The sequence below is a fragment of the Capsicum annuum genome, chromosome 6 (genome assembly GCF_002878395.1).
Source record: "Capsicum annuum cultivar UCD-10X-F1 chromosome 6, UCD10Xv1.1, whole genome shotgun sequence".
NCBI classification, from domain to species: Eukaryota; Viridiplantae; Streptophyta; class Magnoliopsida; order Solanales; family Solanaceae; genus Capsicum; species Capsicum annuum.
Genome location: NC_061116.1, coordinates 161,872,223 through 161,889,754, shown reverse-complemented (window position 1 = coordinate 161,889,754; position 17,532 = coordinate 161,872,223). Strand labels below are relative to the sequence as shown.

Sequence of the window (17,532 nt, the reverse complement as noted above, 5' to 3'; positions counted from 1 at the left end):
GTGTTAACTTATATCTATGACTTACTGTTAATGCTTTGAAATGTATGTAGTATTGTTTAAATGATATTGAAAGTTGTATTACACAAGATACATGTTTTTCTTCTAAGATACATATTTTTTAAGCTTAAAGATACATTTGTGTTATCTTGTATCTAATGTGTGACGTTCTTAGAGTTTTTGTATGTATTGTAATATCTTAATGCAGATTTGTTGCATCTCAATTAATTTTATCATTTATATTTTTTTTGTTTTACGTGATTTGCTGGTATACTGTAGAGCGGTCTGAGTTTGTTTTTTTCGGTTACTTGTATTATTTCTTGGATAGATTAGGTTGATTTATATCTCTCTACATTATTTTGAAATTTGGTTAATTTAGAGCAGCCTGAGGATTTTGTCAGCATGTATTATTTTTGTGTATAGCTTAATGTGATCGTTTGAAATATTGTGGTGTCATTGGAGCTTGACTCCCCTATAGTCTCATTGATTATGAATGTGTTGTTTTAGATAAGCTTCAGGTTTTCCTAAGTATGTTTTGTCTTTGTTTATATCTTGACATGATCGTTTGGAATATCGTTGTGCCGTTGGAGCTTGACGTGATACTGTAGTCCCATTGATTATGAAATTTGCTATTTTAGAGCAGCCTGAGCTTTTTAGATGTATTGTCTTCGTGTATAGCTTGACGTGATACTGTAGTTTTAGAGCAGACTGATTTTTTTTGTGACTTTGTGGATAGCTTGATGTGTCATCACTCATCACTCTGTTATTTTAAAATTTAATTATTTTATATCATGTTACTATATAATAATCAAATTTCAAAATCACAGGGAGTGATGAGATCGTGTTAAGCTATACATAAAGAGAAGACAAATATTTTTAAAAGAACTCATGCTTAGGCTCAAAGATTGCAAAACCTCCAGAAAAACTCAAGCTGCTCTTAAGTAATCAAATTAAAAATTGAGCGATGGTGCTATAGTGTCCGAGAAGGTCACCTTAAGATGCGACTTCTTTATTTTAGTAAAACTATAAATTACTAGAGCTATATATCCTTCAACTAATCACTTATAAATCATAAACTAACACCATGATGTTGTTAGTAGGTTTTGAAGGAGATAAAGGTTCAGTAATTTATAGCTTGTAAAGGGATATGTGCAACTTTTTCCTTGAAGAATTTTGGTATGATTCATCTTGTAAGATAATTGTTATTAATGTTGATCAGTGCTAGTTTAGTTTTGGAGTAGAATAGTTGTGCATGATTTAGTGCACTCTTAATTTATTTTGTATTAGATACATAATAACAAAACATGTATCTATCTATATTAATATGTATCTTGTTCATTACCTGAAGCAACTTTCTATCACTTGTATTAATCACAATAGATACATAAAGCATTTAATTTGTATCTCTTTCAATTTTAATCATCACAGTTGGCTGATGTATGATATATTACATTTGATTGCAATTTGGACAGTGTCTAGATGTCATCATGTACTACTTGAGGAAGAAGTACAAGAACAAGATTTTTTCAACCAAGAGATACACTACTGCAGATTGCTTTTTCAAAGTGTATTATATGTCGAGTATCTGAGCGAGGGATTAGACATTCCATCTTCGAAAATCGATGCTAAATACCATCGTCTGAGATATGCTAATCTTTTGTGCAAGTACAAATTTGAAAAAGCGGAGAATGAATACCTTAGTGAGAATGACGATCCACCAAGGCCAAAGATCAAGTTCATACCAAAAGATACAGATCGTGTTTTGAGTATTCAGTAGTTGTTTATTTGTTGACAAGTTGGCTATTAAAAACGTTGTTGATGATATAAACTTTATTGATGTTTTGATGATGTTAGTAGTGTTTAGATAAACATGCATTAAGTTTCTTTAATGATTAATTACTTCTATTTGCATTAACATTCTAATGAAATGCTAAAGCATGTAAAGATATATTTATGTTTTCGTTATATGTTTTTGGTTACACTATTTACAGACATTGTGTTTGATACATATTTTACAGTATTTTACAATTTTATGTATCTAAATTAAAGAAAGATATATTACAATATATGGATATTAATCCATGTTGTCTCTAACGTGCCAAATTATAACAGAACTTAATAGAACTAATTCTTAAAACTATTGACCCATTACATTTTACAGGTGATATAAATTATTTAAACTTCTATCTATTAATTAATACGAGATACATCTTACCGTATTGTATGTAGCTATTATAAGAAAAAATGTTTTACTATATAATCACAGTAACCAACAAATTAATACATTTTATGTATCTATAATCCCTTTTTGTTAATAGGATTACATGTATGACTCTAACCTGTATAACAAATTAACGTAGAACTTATATTGCTATATCTTAATTATATTAACAAATTATATTTTATAATCAATACATATTTTGTAAATTTATATCTATAAATTTAAGGGAGATATATCCTATAAGAATGTATCTATTTTTTATCATTTACTATGGTAAAACTACGAATAGACTATGTAATAACACTGTCAATTTAATATATCTTAATTTCTAATTGATGTGTCATGACAAAATACATCATGAAAAATATATAACTAATTAACAAAGTAACAAAAACGCTATTTATTTTGATAAATGTCTTTCTTAAAATTTGTAAAAAACAAGAATATGTATTAAAAAACCCAGCAACATACTGAGGAACTACTCAACATTATGCATCAGTCAACCACATTATCACTCCTCCTTGAAAAGAAGTTGCAAGTGCGTCTGTTGTAACCTTCATAACCACATCTCCCGCAACAATTATTGCTTGATGTCATAGTTTCACTTGATTTTTTGTGCTTGTTTTTTTTATTTTTGCCTTGCATGTGAACGTTTGAATTTAGGTGGTAACACAACTTCATCTATTACTTCTTATGGCACAATCCAGTCCTTTTTCTAGGACATAGCTGAATCAATTAAAACAAAACTTCAATTTTTTTACCTTGAGTTACTGTCAAACAACTGAGTATTAGATACATCTACCTCACAAACTTGCACAACATGTATCTAATGTAATACTTTTATGATTTCTTCGTATATAGATATACATTACACTAAAACACAACGAGATACATAATTAGACATCAATCTATAAACTTAGATATAAGATGAGCAAAAAGTATCTTTTAGCATAAAAATGTATCTCGGCCTAATTAACATAACATCATAACATTACTGTACAGGTTAATAACAACAGCTGATACATAGAAAATCACAATATACTTTTTCTTGTCCGATCTCTTAGCATAGAAATTGAAGGAATGCTCAATTGCAAACCTTGCCATAATCGAAATCAGAGTACCTTTGTTCTTATAGATTTGCCCAACCTTAACATCACTATATTTGCAGTCAGTAATGATCTTGTTCCCCTTCCTATCTAACAAACGCAAAGGAGCAGTAGAATTAGATTTGTAATTAATTAATTCCACAACTATTTATGATGGACTCTCCAAACACATTACGACACCAACATTTCCATCAGATAACATTTCACTAGCAAACTTATCTAATGTAATGATGATGAGTGGATACATCAAAGAAAATCAACAAACGTGAAGAAAAAAAAGTTGGAATCTTTCTGGAAAGTGATAATGGAAGATATTTCGTTTAATAATATGGAATAAGAAACAAATAACCTTTTTTGTGGAATTTTATTGAGCATTTACTATTATTAGTGATCTTAATTGCTGCATTTAATGATTTAACTATTACCGGCCTTAATTTAAGTAAATTAGTTTACTAATTATATGTATCTTTAAGATGTATCTAACATTAATTAAATGTATCTTCAACGACGAAATATTGAGATTTTACGAAATTAAAAAAAATATTGGGATTTTAGATAAATATTGACAAACATATCAGTATATAGGTAAATTATACTATTTTATTATTGGCATAAATAGCATACTTAAGATCATAATTATGAAATTCATAGCAACACTTTCATAATTACTTAAACTAACAACTTATATTTTTTATTTGAATAAATTATTGCTATAAAAATACATATACAAATCATTTTACTGCCCATATTTAACTCAAATCAGTTGAGTTAAATATGGTATAATTAGCCATGAATTAAATGTGGAGATTCTTTTTTCATTAAAACCTCTTAATTAACATGATTTTCATTATTTGTTACCAACTGAAATCAAAATTCAAACTTCAGTTTCACTTTATCATTTTCATCCCAAAAAAAAATTCAAATCAAATTCAATTGAAACTTCTTTTGTTCAATATCTTTGAAAATTCAAATTAAATCATTACTTTTGTTGAAGGTATTTAATCGTAATATTGTTTTCTTATATGAATTTCATCAATTGTTTAAAATCGATCAAAAAAATTTCGTTCTGAATTTTTTTTGAACCATTACTGTTATTTCGTTCAAATTTTTTTGAGCCATTACTGATGTTTCATTTAAATATAGTGATCAAAATTGATTTTTCGTTAAATTATTTTTGAATATTTTGAGCCATTAACGATTATTCGTTAGAGTGATCAAAATCAATTTTTCGTTACGTTGTACCATTTAACAATTTATTTCGTTAAATTATTTTTGAATAGTTTGTAAATGAATTTTGAAAAAAAAGTAATGCTACAGTAAATTGAACTGATCGTCAATATAGTCATCAAAATTGATTTTTCAAGCTGCTTAAACTCAATTTTTTTTCTTTTTCACTTCTCTTTTTTGTTTCTCTTTTTCTATTTTTTTACTTTTTTATCCCTACCTTTTATTTTGAAAATACAAATATTTATATCACATACACATATTCAAAAAATATACAAAATATATAGCTATACAGATCTGGATATGTATTTACAGTACAAAACATACATATGTATCTACATATGTATTTACAAAAATATATATTTCATTCATATGTATATATAAGCATATAAGACACAAAATCTCTATAACAAAAAGGACAACTATATACATATACATCGTAATACATGATACATATCCTATATGTTTATATATACATGTGAGTCAGATATGTATTTTTGTAAATACATATGCAAATATATATATATATATATATATATATATATATATATTACCGTAAATACATATGCAGATCTTTATGTCTATTTATTTTGTATAATTTTTGAATATGTATATGTGATATAGATATCTGTCTTTTAAAAATAAAAAATAGAGATAGAAGAGTAAAAAAACAAAAAGGCAAAAAAAAAATTGAAAAAAAAAGAAGTGAAAAAGGAAAAAAATAAAGAAAGAGAAATAGAAACTAGAAATAGAAATGTAAAAGTAAAAGGGAAAAAAATAAAAAAAAAATAAAAATAAAAAAAGAAGAAAATAAAAAAAATACGAGAAAGGAAAAAATAAGAAAATGAAAAAAGAAAAAAAAACAAAGAAAAAACGAAAAAGGGGAAAAAAAAAAGAAGTGAAAGAGAGGAAATAAAGTGGAAAAGAAAAATAAATTAAAATAAAAAAATAAAACGATAAAAAAAAATGAAAAAGCTAGTAAGGAAAAAAGTTTGAGATATAAGAGAGTGATATTTTGAAATTTTGAATATCATGAAGATAATAATCTTCATAATTGAGTTTGATTTGGAAAAGGAATCTATTAATTTAAATAAGAGTAATTTATGGGAAATGAAAAAAATTGAATTGAAAGAGTAATCTAAGAGATTTTAAACAATAAAAGGTAAAGTAAAAGAAGAAGTGACATGAAAAAAAGAATCTTATACATGGTAACTTCTAGAGGCAGTAAGCGTGGGACCACACTTAAAATAATGCTATATTTGCTACACATTGTAATTTCATTAAAGTGTTGCTATTTTTTATAATTTAAGTCTTAAGTATGCTACTTATTGTAGTTTTTTTATTTTCTAATTTGATTTCTCATTTTACTTGTCTTTTTGCATTAATCAAGAAGAGAAAAAAAAGTTCATATTTTACCATTTGCATTAATTACTTTTTCTTCAAATTAAAATGTAAACATCATTTAATTAGTGGTACTATCGTAAACTAGCCATGTTATTAATTATTTTTCTTAATCAATATGCCATCTCAATTTGTGACGGATAATTTAAGACGAAGGGAGTATAATTTATTATTTTGATAAACAATTTGCTACATATTACTTCTATTATTGCCATATATCCATGCAATAATCAATATTGACCAACATTTGTTGCTACGTTAACAACCGTTTACGGGATACATGCTAAAATATTGGTCAAAATATTTTAAAAATACATAGGTTAAAAAAATATGAGAAGAATTGTAACATTTTAACATGTATTTTTCATCATATTAATATGAGAAGGCTTACAACTTTTAGTATTTTTCACATAATGCGAGCATTTAAATTTAAAATTTAAAATATTAAATTAATCTAATTCAATTTAGATTTGAAATTTAGCCAAATTAACTTTCGTAAAGCGAAAAATGACAAGTAAAAATAAACGGAAGGAATAACTTTTAGGAATCTTTAGGACAATTAAGGACGATGATTTAATATCTTAGACAATTAAGCCTAAAATTTATTATATTTGTTTTATTGTCTTAAATTTATATGTTAAGCCTTAAGATAATTAGGATGACTAATTCCCTTAGACAATTTCCATTTTATGTTCGAAAACTGTCAAAAACATTAAAAGTTGTACTTTTTTCATATTAATATGATTAAAAAAATACATGTTAAAATATTATAATTCTTGTCATATTTTTTAATATGTATTTTTTAAATTTTTTACCAACATTTTAATGTGTATCTAATAAACGATTGTTGACGTAGCTACGAATGTTGGTCAATATTGCATGGATATATGGCAATAATAGAAGTAACATGTAGTAAATTATTTATCAAAATAATAAATTCGGTATGTCAATAATAAAATATGGAGTAAATCTATGTGTGCCAATAACAAAACATGTTTATTTTTATTTGTGGAGTGGAGACTTCGGTAATGAATTGCATGGATGTATGCCTTCTTTCGTTATATGCTTGTTCCTTGTTGCTTGTTAGTTGCTTTATCTCAATAAAGCTAGAGATTGAATCCACTTAAAATAAATTTGGAAATGGGGTTCGTCACTTTTTGGGCGAACTCCCACCTATTTGAAAAAAAAAAATTCTTGTAAACAAGAAAAATAATTTTTCTAAATGGGATTCGTCAATTTTTTGGGCGAACCTCATGATTTTTTTTTTTATGTGCTTTACACAGAAGGCAAACGTTAACGACATTAATAAATAGTTCACCCAAAAATGGGTGAACCGTTCGCTTAGGTACATATTTAAAGAAAATGTCCATTTTGCTATGTTTTGTTAATAAAAAGTGTCCATTTCGACTCTGGACTTCACTATAAGACTTATTGCCTTTTATATTCCCTCCATATCTCTTTCATGTGTGCTACAGATGCATTTGTTGACGATTTGAGCAGCACTATATTCCCACACTCCTTGATCGGCGGCGGCACATTTTGATTTTTTAGTAGTAATAATAAGAAAAAATTACATAAACTAACAACCTTAAAACATTAATTACAATTTATAGCAATAATTTTTAAAAATTACAACTAATAACAAAACTAGCAATATTTTATCTTACATTGGGAAAAGCGCGTGACATTAACTCAACTTTTTTACCTTCTCCCTTTTTCATGCCATATTCCAATTTCAGTTCCCTCCAACTCTTTTTTTTTTTTTCAAATTTTATTTTTTTCTCTCAGAATCTTGATAAACTTTGCATCAATTTTTAAGGTAAGTTTATTTTTCAATTAATGCATGTTATATTTTTCATATAAACTCTTTTATTTATTTTATTGTCGATTTTTTTTTTTAATTTTTCATTCTTCTTCTTCGTCAGTTAGGGTTTGATTTTTTATTTTTTTTTTGAGTTTGTGTTGAAATATTTGATTTTTCGATATAATAGCACAACATGCAAAGGGTAGTATTTCAGTTAGTGGTAATAAATCGATGGATTTAGTTTCCGATGAACTTCCATCTTTTAGTCTTGGCTTAACTCAAGATGAAGTTTTTAACTTGGGTTCTTCTAATATTCAGCCTAAGGAAGGTGTTAGCAGTGAAGGAACAAGATTGAAGTACTGTAACAATCCAGGAAATATTGTGGAAAAAATGAAGCGAAAAGATTTGACCAAACCTTCATCCCCAAAACCCCCCAAAAATTTAAAAATCAATGAAAAAGATAAAGCCAGATGAAAAAGGTGAATGCAGTAAAATTTCAAGTCCTATTTCATCTGATTTTGAATCAGAAGAAGAGTAAGTGGAGGAGGTATGTTTCTATTTTTTAAATTTTATATTTTTCTTGAAAACATGTTCATAGATGTATTTTCTATATACAATTTATTAGGTATGTATTTATTTTTCTGTTTCTTTATGATTTGAAATTTTAATATATATTGTGTTGTTAAGATATGAAATTGTAGCCCCTAATTATATATATTTGTGATATTTTAGTTTCTTAAGGTTGTTAAGATATGAAATTGTAGCCCCTAATTATATGTATTTTTGTGAAATTTATAATTTGTATATATTTGTTGTATTCATAAAATACATATCTATATGTTTATTGTAATTAGTTGTATTCTGTAAATACATAATTCTCACTCTTTTGACATGTAAAATATAAATATTTTTTTGTTTTGTTTACTGTTAATGTTTGAGTTTGATGTCAAGTTGTATTTTTTATTAATTTGATTTAGACAAAGCCATGTACTTCTTGTTAATTTGAATGATTTTTCGACATAGTTACGTATAAATAAAATACATATGACTTTTTCTTTTTTAGATTTAATTTAGGAATAATGTAACTTTAAGCTATATTTCATAAATACATATATGTCACTGTTTTGATATATAATTGTATTTTGTGGTGTATAGATTTTGCGTGATCAGATATACATGGCAAGAGTATTGCCAAAATTTACTCCACATATAGGATGCCATACTATCAATGACATTGAACATCGCATTAAGTCAACTTTAACGAAGAATCAGTATAATATCTTTTGTAATAATAGCATATTTGCTGTCTTCATGAAGAAAAAGAGTTTTGTGGTTCAAGCGCAGTTTGAAAGATGTATTATGTCGCTTGAGACTAAGGAAACCACTGCAAATGCCATAGTAATTCGGGCAAAGGGCACAAATCTTTATTTCCGTCCTAGAGAGTTTGTTGTGGTTACTGATTTGAATTGCGTTTTAAATAAGGACGATTTTGTGTTTGATGAGGATCTTCCAAATAGATTTATTGAGGATTATTTTAGTGGTGCCAAGTATATTCAAAAAAGAGAATTATTTGTTGCTTTTTCTGAAAAAATATGGGGAAAAGACAATGATGAAGATGTCGTGAAGTTTGCTAATCTCTATTTTATTCATGCATTTTTATTGTCTGCTATTGATACTGTAGTTATTCCACGGCTACATTTTGATTTAGTTGAGAGTGGTCGCTACAGTGATTATCCTTAGGGTCTATTGCATTTGAGGAATTAGCAAATAGCTTGAATAAAAAGTTGAAACTGAAAGGCAAGTTTTATATGCTACATGGAATGCCTCTGGCTATTCAAATTTGGTTGTACGAGTGTTGCTCCACTGTTCCTCGTAATGTTGCTTCAAGTGTGGACAATCAAATTCTTCGTCTTTTAAATTGGAAACAAATGCTCCCCGTCCACGATACGAATCTCTTATGGAAAGCATGTTTAATGAAGCAGATGTCAAGGTCAGTTACCTTTATATCTTTTGTTCTTTATGTTATTATTTGTAAATGGTTTAATGTTTATGCATATGTTTATATACAAAATATATTTGTCAATGATTAGGCATGTATGTAAAGGTTAAATTTTTCTAATGTAAGTGATTTATGTTAAAACTGTCATTGGTGTTACCATCTAAAAATAAATTTTGATGAGGATGCAATATAATTGTAGGTTTCTTTTAAGAATATTGAGCCAACACGAAAGGAGATTTCATGCTTTCGGATACTCAAGAAAGTTGTTCCTGCAAGTGTAAGTCATAAAGATGATGAGGTTAATTCGGATGATGATTTTCAAGATCCGACACATCCAAAAAAATATTCAATCACCAAAAAAAATATCATGGTGATTCATCATATTCACCTGTCAAGAAAAAGTTGAAGCAACAACATAAAGGTTTGGATGAGCAGAAACCAAAAAGGACCCCTCCATCTCTTGCTGCAAAGAAGCTTTCTGTCAGGACTCCAATTTTTATGTCGATTCAACAAAAAGAGAAAGTAGCTTCAAAGAAGAAGGACATAAACCGGTCAGCAAGAAAGAAATCTATTCCGATTGAGTCACCTGATTCGTCTTTGTGCAGCTCTGGAGACGAAGATAATTTTGTTTCAAAGAAAGTATTTCACAATTTTTGCAATGAGGTAATTTGTTTTTAAGTTTTGAATTGCTTTGTTTTCATATATAATTTATTTATTTTGAAGCAGGTTCTTCAAGAGATGAAATCCATCCATGGCCTAGTATCAACAAGGTGTGATGCGATAATGAATGCTATAAGTGAGATCAAGGTACAATAATTTTAAAAAATATTTTAAATGTTGAATACATATACAACATATGTATTTTATGATTTATGATATACATATATAAAAAACAGTGTCTTCTTTTTATGGATTATAGGTATTTTTTTTCTAAATACTAATATGTATATTTATATATACATATGAATATACAGTTGTATTATATATTTTTTAAAATAGTATATACATATGAATATACAGTTGATAATATGCATTTTAATGCTAATATGTATATTTATATATACATATGAATATACAGTTGGTAGTATGTATAACACATGATGTGTTAAATACATATTCTCCTTATACAGTTGTGTTTGAATAAAGACATGTGCAATATATACTGTATTTTTACATTTGTATTATGTATTTTTTCTAATCATGATATGTATAATCATATATACATATGTTGGGCAATTATAAATAGTTAGTTTAATATTGTTCTTGATATTTTTTAAATATTTTTTGAACTTGCAGAAAAAAGATAAGGACAATCAAGTTAACAATCCACCCATGGGTGAAGCTATCGAGACTACACCACACCATGAATTCAGTCTAAATTTTGTGCACGATCTTTATAAGAATTCTAAAGACACATTGGTAAGTTAATTGTTTACAATCATGTGTATTTTATTTATACAATATGAATTTATGTTTACATATAAGAATTATACATGTGCTACAGGTTACTGAATAGATCAACGGGAATCAAAGCGCTAGTTTAATGGAGTTGTATAATGAGGATAAAGATGATGTTCTGGTAAATAGTTCATTTTATTTCTTTCATACTTTTTATATAGTAGAATAATAATATTTTAATACGCTTGACTTTATCGTTTATGAAAGGATAAAACTGATATTGATCAGCATGAAGCAAGAGATATATGTGAATCACCGATATGCTGAATATATCTATGATATTTTTTAGTTAAAGACATCTGGTGTTTTTTTTTAATTTGTATTAACATGGTTTGTAGAACACAAAATTGGTTGATGATAATATCGGCGAAGCATATATATCAGATTTTCAATTCTCATTTTCAGATAAGGTGCTCAGAAGGATTAATCTTGATTTCATAAAATTCAATTTGGGAGTTGAAGATGAGTCTACGGTATTTGCATTCTACGTCTTCATTTATTTTCATAATCTTTCAAATTAATAAAAATATTTTTATGTTTATATAGAACACAGGAGGTGCTGCAGAAACGACTGTGAATACATCAACAGAAGATGAGTCCAAGGTATACTAGAAATGTGTATGGTCTGTGTTTATTTCTTTTGCTTTAAAATCACTTTAACAAGAATTTTACATTTATTATACAAAACACAAATTATCCTTCACAAATGGATGAAAATAAATCAACAAAAGATCAGTTAAATGTAGCATTGTCTGCATTTGATTATTTTGCTACTTTGCAACATTATAACATTTTTATACATTTTTATATAGAACAATGAATGTGATGCTGAAAAGATTGTAGACACATCAAAAGATTATCAGGCAGAAATGAATGAAAATAAATCACCAAAATATAATTCAAAGGTAGCATTCTCTGCTTTTATTTATTTTGCTAATATTGCAACATTATAACATATTTATATATTATATACAGGATAATGAATGTGATGCTGAAAAGATTTTAAATTCATTAGAATTTAATATGGATAACTCAAAGTTGAATCAGCAAAATCAGTCTCCGATTCATATTCATGTAGCGTTAACTGAAAAAAGAAAAGCTGAACAAAATTTTTCGGACTCACAAGTCACTATTCCTGATGAGCTTTTACCGGGTCTTAATGCATATTTGAATCAAGAAAGAAGTATAATTGTACATCCATCGGCAAACAAAGCATAAGAAACGCCCATGGATATATCAAGGATTAAGCGACCATCTAGATTCAAAGAGTCACCATTCACAATAAATTTTGGTTTAGCGTCTGGTAAGTACACTAACATGTTAAATATGGCTAACAAATTTCTTTACTTTAAATATTTTAAAAATAGTAATTTCTTGTTATTTTTTAATGGCTAAGAAATATGACATGTAACCTGTAAATATGCACCACTACATTAGTGACACTTCTTTGACATGATAAACTTTAGATATGTATTTGTTTAGATTACTACTAAAATTTGTATTTAATGTTATGTTGTTTTTGTTATTCATTAGATTTTGGTTATGACAAGTATGTTAATTGGATTAATTCTAAACAATTAAAATACATAATTTTTATGTTAGCTTGGAATCATGTTTATATTTTGTTGTTCGATAACTTCAATATGTATAACTGATGTACTCATAATATAAATATGCTACAGTTATGTATATATTTTTTATATTGTAATTTTCAGATGTATTATATAAATACATCTGTTTCATTATTATGTAATATCATTGCACAGAAGGGGAGCGCAAAATATTCAATCAAAAGCATCCATTCGTATTCATCCGATTAATGATATAGAAGACACTAAGGTTACCAACAAGTTTCTGAAATGGCTGTCTATGGATATTCTTAAATTTTATGCAAAAAGGTATATATTTTAGCACCTAATGATAATAATATTTGCATATAAGTTTCTGTTAATGATGAATCATTATGTTTAATAACTAAACAGAATTAACAAGCAAGAACACTATAAGAAGGGCAAGTCCAAAGTATCAGTAATCAATTTTGGAGTTTTAATTGTGGAAAACAAGAATTAGTTCTACATTATGGGTACTCCTGGACAATCATGGTCTGATGAGGTAAGTGTTCTGCTAATAAGTGAAAAAGTTTTATATTTGGAATGAAACTTTATTCATTGTTACATATGTATATTCTCAAATACATATGTAATTATTTGTTATAATGAAGTTGAAAAATTATATTTGTATATACATATGCTTTTATTCTATATGCTCTGATATATGTATATTATATATACATATGTAGTGTTACCTGCTAGGACTTTTAATTTCATTATTTACTTTTAAGTATGTTTTTTTTTTGTCATAATGCAGCATATTGATGTATGCTTCTACTATCTGCGAAAGAAATCTAAGTATGATCCGAATACTTCATACAAGTACAGCACTGTAGACTGTAATTTCATGAATATTATAAACAGTGTGCTAGTTGTGTATAGAATTGATGATGATTCTCTTAATGCTGGTGGAAAGGAATACCATCTGAATGAGTACATAAATGGATTTCGCATGCATGCTACAGTGCCTTGGCATACGGTTGATCATATTTTCATTCCTATCAACGTTAAGGTCAAACATCATTGGGTTCTTGCGGTTATATCTTTTAATGATAGATGCAGTTATGTATATGATTCTTTGTCGTCTGTTGGTCATGATGCTGGGGTACTTGCTGAAGTTGAAAAGTTCGCTGAGGTTATACCTATATGTCTCGTTGCTTGTAAATTTTACGAGAAGAAGGGTATTGATACTGCTATCATCCAAATTACAAATCCTATGACAACATGGATCTATTTGATGTTTATGTTGTGGAGGATTTGCCTCAACAACCAAGTGGCAGTTTGTAAGTATTCATATACATATCAATTGTATATATAAATATATATTATTTTTATAGAATAGATTCTTATTTCTTTATATATGTATTTGCAGGGATTGCGGTTTATATATGGTGACATATGCCGAGTATCTCACCTTTGGAGATCTTGTTTCACCTGTTGATTTTGATCCAGATATGATTCGTACGAGATATGCTTCAATTTTGTGGAATTATGGTATGAAGAAAGAAGAAGAGAATGCACAAAGTGATGATGAAGCACCAATGAGGCCTCCTCGTGAAATTGGTTTAACAGAAGACACTGAAATTCATGAAATTTGATGTTTCTTTTTATTTTGCTGTAGTTTACATTATTTAACATTAGTTGGACAAACAAGTTGTTGAATATTTCTTATTTTCAATCAGTAACTTTTAATGTTCAAAGATATACTATTGGTTATTGGATGTTATGTTACAGTTTAATATTGGTTCTACATATATATTTGTGTTCTACATATATTTCTTATTTTCAATCAGTAACTTTTAATGTTCAAAGATATACTATTGGTTCTTGGTTGTTATGTTACAGTTTAATATTGGTTCTACATATATATTTGTGTTCTACATAATTATGTCTGCTTAATGTTCTACATATTTTTTCATTTCTTGTTAATGTGTAACTTTAATGTTCTACATATATATTTAATTTTTCGTATTTATTTAGGAATAATTCATATCATCAATCCTTTACATATATATTTATGAATAATAAGTAAGTTAACTTATTATTAGTTTTTATATATGTTCATACGTACTTAAAAGAGTATAATATGCATTTTCCAGATTTATGTTTAGCTTAAAGTATCTTACATATAATATCACCAGATTAACAATGACAACTACAATAATATAAAAAATGTTTATCAAAATTGAAAATCACATATATTTTTCATAAATGAAAAAAATCGTCAATTGTTTATTCACTTAATACGTCAATCAAGTTATCATTTATTGTATTTCCTACATGAACACCTATTGTGAACTTTTAATCCACATGAACTACAACAATTTTTGCTCTTCTTTTCAAACATATCTCATTTGGATTTTTCACGGTCCTTCTTCGGAGGTCTTCCAGGGGGTCATTTGTATTTCGATGGCAGAACTACCTCATCCATAATTTTCTTTGGGATCACCAGTCATCTTTGTGTGGTAGAGGATAAATTGAAAGATCATATGTTCTCAAGACGGTTTTTGGCTTGTATAGATCAGAGCAATATGGTCCCTTCTTGAAATTCTTGCTATCAAGAACTGCACAAGCATGAACACACGATATCTCATCCAATTGAAATGCATTGCAAAAATATTTTTTTTTCTTAAGACAAACAATAAAATGTTTCTCCTTGTTGTGGACTGTATAGATGTACTCTGATGCAGGTATAACCTGAAATTATTAAAAAAAAAACTAATTAGTAAAATAAAATTCATCTCAATGTATGTATATTGCAAGTCAGCAAACTATGTATTTCTTTCCTGCATATGTATTTGTTTTACAGAATATATTTTCCTTAATTTATTATTTGAAAACGATATATAGTTCATATAAAAAATGAAAATACTATTATATATATAAAATGATTACAAAAAATTCATCATACCTTCATACGTGTACACTCCGCTTCATTCTGTTGAAGAATTTCTTGAAATTTATAAATAAGATCTGTAAAAGTATACAACGCATGTTGTCTGTTTTCACAGTTCCATCTTTCAAACATCAATCTAACTTCCTCCAAAAAATCATACATTGGTAGTTCTCTAGCTGAAACTAGAGCAGCATTAATGGACTCGGCAATGTTTGAAGTTAAAGTCCATCCTCTATGAACAAATGCATACGATCTAGCCCATTTATCGTAACCAGCCAATTCCAAGTAATTCTTCACTCTAGCATTAACTGCCTCCATTTTCTCCATTAACATGTGAAATTCAGTCTTCAAATATGATTTTGCCATGGTATAGAAGACATCTGATAATGCATCATGTGATTTTCAAAAAAAAAATTATATTTTTCCATAGATGTCACATACATGCACAATGTGGTACCTCATTATACACGTCACTAACAACTTTTATGATGCTTGCATTACAATCAGAAACGACACACATATTTTTTCTTTCACCGTATGCTTCCTTCAAATTCTCGAAAAAACACCTCTAAGATACATCATTTTCAGAGTCCAGTACACCATAAGCCAAAGTAAATATATGTCCTGTATGTTGAAAAAAAAAATAAAGCTTAAATGATTTTTTTAAAATATAATAATGCATATGTATATTATAAATACATACATAAACCTGAAAACATATGTGAAGTGAAATAATTAACTTTCAGTGCACAAATAGAACTATTGCATATGTAAATTATGCACATATATATTATAAATACATACATACACCTGAAAACATTTGTGAAGTAAACTACTTAAGTTCCAGTGCACAAACAAAACTCTACTGCACATGTATATTTTCAAATACAACTGACACTGATCACTTAAACATAATTCATATATGTATATTATAAATACATACAGCTGAAAAATATTTTTTAGTCAAATACTTATCATATGTATCTTACGATCTCCATCCATGGTACACGCAGCTACGAAACTGCCAGTATAAAGTCCCCTGAGATGACTTGCATCAATTACTATGGCAGGTCTACAATGATCAAACCCTTGGATGAATGAAGTTAGTGCTACAAATATATATAAAAACTCATTGTCTTCATTTTTTTTTTCATTCTTATATGTGAACCTGGATAACTGGTGTTCAATACATGTATGTATGCAGGTAGTTTTCTGTACGATGCTGATGGTTTTCCTCTTAAATCTTCAAGTGCTTGTTCCTTAGCTCGTCAACTCATAATATATGTTAGATTCATACCCATGTCTTCCTTCATATCACTTTTGATATCAGATGGACTGTATTTCCTCTTGTGGCATTTTAACTTTGGTTTGACTATACCACCAATCAACTTACTAGTACCATACAATTTAGGATAAATCTTATCTTTGATCGGACAAGTATGTTCAGGTAAAAATTCTCTTACATAAAACATTGTAGATTCACCGATAGCAGATGCACGGAATAAAAATTCACAATTTCTGGATCTGCACAATAATGTATAACTACAAATAAAAACAAAGACATATGCTCAACTACAATTAACACATATAGCAAAAAAAATTAAAATTCACAATAAACTTATCATGTTTTACTAGATCGTGCAGATAGTGATTGAAACTTCTCTCGAATTGTATAATCTTTCATTACCGATTTTAATACACTTTTTGAGATATAAACTTGATCAACCTCAATATGTTTGTGATGTGAGTCTGAGATAATAACTCTAGTTGTATTCATTTCAAATGAATCCAAATATTGATTTGAAGCAGGAACAAT

At 27.7% G+C, this 17,532-nt stretch overlaps 1 protein-coding gene across 1 annotated transcript; it reads right to left on the bottom strand.

The window, feature by feature from the left end:
- Nucleotides 1-15,265: 15,265 nt before the first annotated feature.
- LOC107874133 lies at nucleotides 15,266-16,082 on the bottom strand. Its single transcript, XM_016721002.2, has 2 exons — nucleotides 15,732-16,082; nucleotides 15,266-15,517 (listed from the first exon to the last, which is right to left on the bottom strand). Exons 1-2 carry the CDS (start codon nucleotides 16,080-16,082, stop codon nucleotides 15,266-15,268), a joined length of 603 nt encoding a protein of 200 aa, XP_016576488.2.
- Nucleotides 16,083-17,532: the final 1,450 nt, after the last annotated feature.

Excerpts from the sequence above, each read along its gene's own strand:
- LOC107874133 (XM_016721002.2), bottom strand. The coding sequence starts at position 16,082 with ATGGCAAAATCATATTTGAAGACTGAATTTCACATGTTAATGGAGAAA. Across the intron at positions 15,518-15,731 it reads CGGAGTGTACACGTATGAAG|GTTATACCTGCATCAGAGTA; the intron begins GTATGATGAATT and ends TAATAATTTCAG.